This window comes from Lactuca virosa, chromosome 4, assembly GCF_052849685.1.
Source record: "Lactuca virosa cultivar CGN04683 chromosome 4, Lactuca_virosa_CGN04683_v6, whole genome shotgun sequence".
NCBI classification, from domain to species: Eukaryota; Viridiplantae; Streptophyta; class Magnoliopsida; order Asterales; family Asteraceae; genus Lactuca; species Lactuca virosa.
This window is the reverse complement of record NC_136429.1, coordinates 101,372,374-101,376,457: the sequence shown is the minus strand read 5'-3', so window position 1 is coordinate 101,376,457 and position 4,084 is coordinate 101,372,374. Positions and strand designations below refer to the sequence as shown.

The 4,084-nt window shown below is 34.0% G+C and overlaps 1 protein-coding gene across 1 annotated transcript; it reads left to right on the top strand.

Moving 5' to 3' along the window:
* Positions 1-361: 361 nt before the first annotated feature.
* LOC145109952 (uncharacterized) lies at positions 362-2,737 on the top strand. Its single transcript, XM_079047050.1, has 3 exons — positions 362-722; positions 981-1,374; positions 1,910-2,737. The coding sequence occupies exons 1-3, from the start codon at positions 511-513 to the stop codon at positions 2,552-2,554; spliced, it is 1,251 nt and encodes a 416-aa protein (XP_078903176.1). The 5' UTR covers positions 362-510; the 3' UTR covers positions 2,555-2,737.
* The last annotated feature ends 1,347 nt before the right edge of the window (positions 2,738-4,084 follow it).

The following is a 4,084-nucleotide window of genomic DNA, read 5'->3' as shown; positions in this document are numbered from 1 at the left end:
AGCGGCGACAAATTATTGAGTCGCCGCTAAAAGTCATCGTCGCCGCTAAAGGCGTCGCCGGTAATGCCTTTATTTCTTGTAGTGCATAACCATTAACCGGCTAAACCGTTAATCATAAACAATACTAACCGATACTTAATGGCTACCGAAATGCATTAAACACGTATAATGGTTATGGTTGGATTTTGGCTATTAAAAGCTTTCATTTTTATTTTTGTTAGTGGACGTGAGACGTATATATTAAACCTGTCCGGATTTGAGAGTTCATTTTGTGCTAAATTTACTAATTAAAATGTTTCCTACCTCATATATTCCAAGCTCGAAACTTACAAAAATGTTTTGGGATATTCTATTTTGTTAGACTTAACTATATTTAGATTTTATGAAACGCTTACCATTACACGATTGATAGAAAACTTAATCGGAAAACTAAAACAAATTAAACTCTAATCATCGTCCAATCTTGGATCTCTTTCTTCCCGAACAAAGTTTTGATCTCTCTTTAAAGAAATGGTGGCGTATAATGATCACGATTACTTCTTCAAGCTTGTTTTAATCGGGGATTCAGGTGTCGGGAAAAGCAATCTCTTATCACAATTCTCTAGGAACGAATTCATCCTCAAATCCTCAGCCACTATCGGGGTTGAATTCGCCAACAGCAGCATCAACGTTGGTGACACGGTTATCAAAGCCCAAATTTGGGACACAGCTGGCCAAGAAAAGTACATATATTCGTGTTTATCTTTAAAATTCTTATATCTTACACGCACTAACTTTCATTATATTATATTAATTCGGTGGTTGGTATCCCATATTTCTTTTAGAATGGTAAATCAATCATACTCACAAACTATTCCTTAATTTCATGTATGTTCACGAACCAAAATTGAACCCTTGACCTAGGCTGTGCTAGAATCCCATTGATGTTGTTATGGCATATATGATGTGTCATATCTGTTTATTTATATGAAGTACTACAGGTATCGGGCCATAACCAGTGCATACTATCGAGGTGCAGTAGGTGCATTGATCGTCTATGACATCACACGCAAAATAACATTTGAAAACGTGGAAAAATGGTTGAAGGAGGTTCGGGATCACAAGGAACAAAACATGGTGATCGTGCTCCTTGGGAACAAAGCTGATCAAACTAACTTGCGATCGGTCCAAAGGGAGGATGCAAAGGCATTTGCCGAGAGAGAGAATATTAACTTATTCATGGAAACATCGGCTCTCGATAAATCAAGTGTCGATAAAGCTTTCACCAAAGCGTTGACTGAGATTTACCATATGGATAATCATCACATGGTCGAACCCAAGGGACAAACGAAGAACGTTGGAGGTCATGAAGACGTTGGGATCAAAAGGGCAAGTGTAGGTTCCCTTTTTCCAAAAATACCTCAAACTCTAACGTGTTGAGCGTTTCTTCTCAATCTTCGCTTGGAATTGAATTCTAATATATCAAAAACATCTCCTGGTTTGTGGTTTCCAATATTATAAACATTTAACTAATCACATTTCATATATTATCCGTATGATTAATTAAACAGGTATGAAACATATTTGCTCGAAAGTGTGTTTGTATTCTGAGTTTATTTTATTGAACTATATTAGGTCCCATGCCTTCTTATTTCCCATTTGCATAGTTGCCTTTTTATTCGTGAGACTTAAAAAAATTGGGTAGCTACCCAGGTTCTCATTATAATATTCTTGATTCTTTGTTTAACTTTCATCCTAACAGAAACTGTTTCTTTTGATTTTATGAGAACATGGCTGTACGTACACTCTACAGTTGCAAGATTCGAGTTTTGCATGCAACTTGTATCCATACATAACATGTACTTCCTTTGTGTGTGTGTATGTGTGTATATAGATATTACTAATGAACAATGTAATTAATGGGTTGCAGGATTTGGTTATGGCATCCGGAAGTAATTCAGAAGACCAGCATAGCTCAATAAATGAGCCCCCAAGACTCTCTAGTGTTGATAACTTCTCCATTTGGAAGAACCGTATGATTGGTTACCTAAACTTTGTTGACAGCAAATTGGTGGAAACAATAAAGGAAGGTCGGCATATTCCTCTAAAGGAACGATCCAAATTGAGTGATGAAGATAAAAAGAAAGTCGGCCTTGATTATACAGCAATGCATATTCTGAGTGTGTCCCTGCCTGATGAGATTTATCGTTTTGTCATGTACTGTGAGTCAGCTAAGGATATGTGGGACAATCTCATCGTCCTGTTTGAAGGTACTGATGAAACATTGGACTCTCGTAGGTTTCTCCTTATACAGCAGTACGAGCTGTTCACATGCAAGCCTGATGAATCATTGACTCAGATATACGTCCGTTTTAACAATCTCATCAATGATCTGAGACAACACCGCAAAACCTTTGATAACGATGAAATTCTGAATAAATTTCTCAAAAGTCTATCTTCGGCATGGGACTTTATAACATTTATGATAAGACAAACGAAGAACTTGAAGACTATGTCACTTGAGTCTCTCTATGGCCATTTGCTCACACATGAAGAGGAAATAAAGAATGCATGATGCATGCATGGATAAAGGAAAAGTTACATGGCACCGGGTAAGTCTAGACGGGTTAAATGAGTTTGCTTGTTGGAAATTTCTTAGTGCTTTGTAATAAACACGTAACGTAGTGATGGCCTACACGGGTCGTCGGTTTCATTAATCTTAAAATAATATTTTTCACAGAATAAAATAATATAAAAAGTTGGCATGTAATTTGTGTAATTTAAGAGATATTAATAAAACAAATAATAAGTAATTATAGAAACAATAGGGATTCAAAATGTAATTTAGTCGTTTTGTAAAAAAGTATCTAAACCTAGACGTAATTAAGTGCACAACATTTGCAAAAAATAGGGACCAAAAGTATAAATCATTTGTTTCTTAAAAATTAAAATTAATTGTGAAAAGTTAAAAATTATTTTGTACCGTAAAAATTCTTTTTCTCGTGGGATTATTTTTCTGTGAGAAGTAATGAGGCAAGGACTACAAATATAATTTATACAAACTAAAAATTTTAGGGACCAAAATTATAGTTCTAAAAACTAAAAACTATATGTACAAAAAATATTTTTTATTCTTACAATTAACAAGTTAAAGAACCTAAAGTGTTATTCGGAAATTTAAAACAAGACAGAATTTTATAAATGGGTGATTTTCAAAAAGTAGCAAATTCAGATAACTTTAGTTTGCGTTACATCCGTGGTCCCTTAAGTTTCCAAGTCAAGCATGGTTGATCCATTTGGGTTAGTCCATTAAAAGATGTTGGTTAAGCATGTGAAACGATTAATTTACCCTTTTCTAACTTTATATACATGTTAGATTTATGTTATTTTTATTTATCATGTTTATCTTCCTAACAGAGATCCTGCCAACAAATTACCCAAAAATTCTAATCCGAATCACCCAACAAATCATCAACCGACAATTTAATTTTAGATTTTTAGGTGGACCACCATCTCCATCCCTTATTCTAATCATCGCACGCCACGTTCTTTACCACATCTCAACCGCACCATCACAAACTCACAATAACTAACTCATGTTGCCCTGTTGATCGATCTTCCTACCGATTGGACCTACATACACACACAGAGATACGAGGAAAGAGAAGTATCACCACAAACTCCTGTTTGCCACATCTCAATCGCAACACCACAAACTCACACACTAAGAAATAACAAAGTGGAGAAAATAGAATAATAAGGAGCATTAATCTTGTAATTTTGTATTTCACTTTTCACTTTTAATATTTTTTATTTTTTATTATAATTTTAATTTTATCTGAATTATATAATAATACATGATATCTTAAAAGAAAAGTCTAGTTTATAAAAAAATTAAAACAATAAAAATAGAAAAATAGAAATAAAATAAGATTACAAAAACGGCTCTTATAGTATTTGTATAATTCAATTTTGGTCGAAGAGTAATTTGGTCATTTAAAAATAAATAATTAGGAAAAAGTTAAATTTAACATATGAGGGACCAACCATGCTTGATTTGGTAACTTGAGGTACCATGGGTGCAAGGCAAATGAAAGTTATCATG

Coding starts and splice junctions, on each gene's coding strand:
- LOC145109952 (XM_079047050.1), top strand. CDS start 511: ATGGTGGCGTATAATGATCACGATTACTTCTTCAAGCTTGTTTTAATC. Junction 723..980: donor GACACAGCTGGCCAAGAAAA/GTACATATATTC, acceptor GAAGTACTACAG/GTATCGGGCCATAACCAGTG. Junction 1,375..1,909: donor TTGGGATCAAAAGGGCAAGT/GTAGGTTCCCTT, acceptor AATGGGTTGCAG/GATTTGGTTATGGCATCCGG.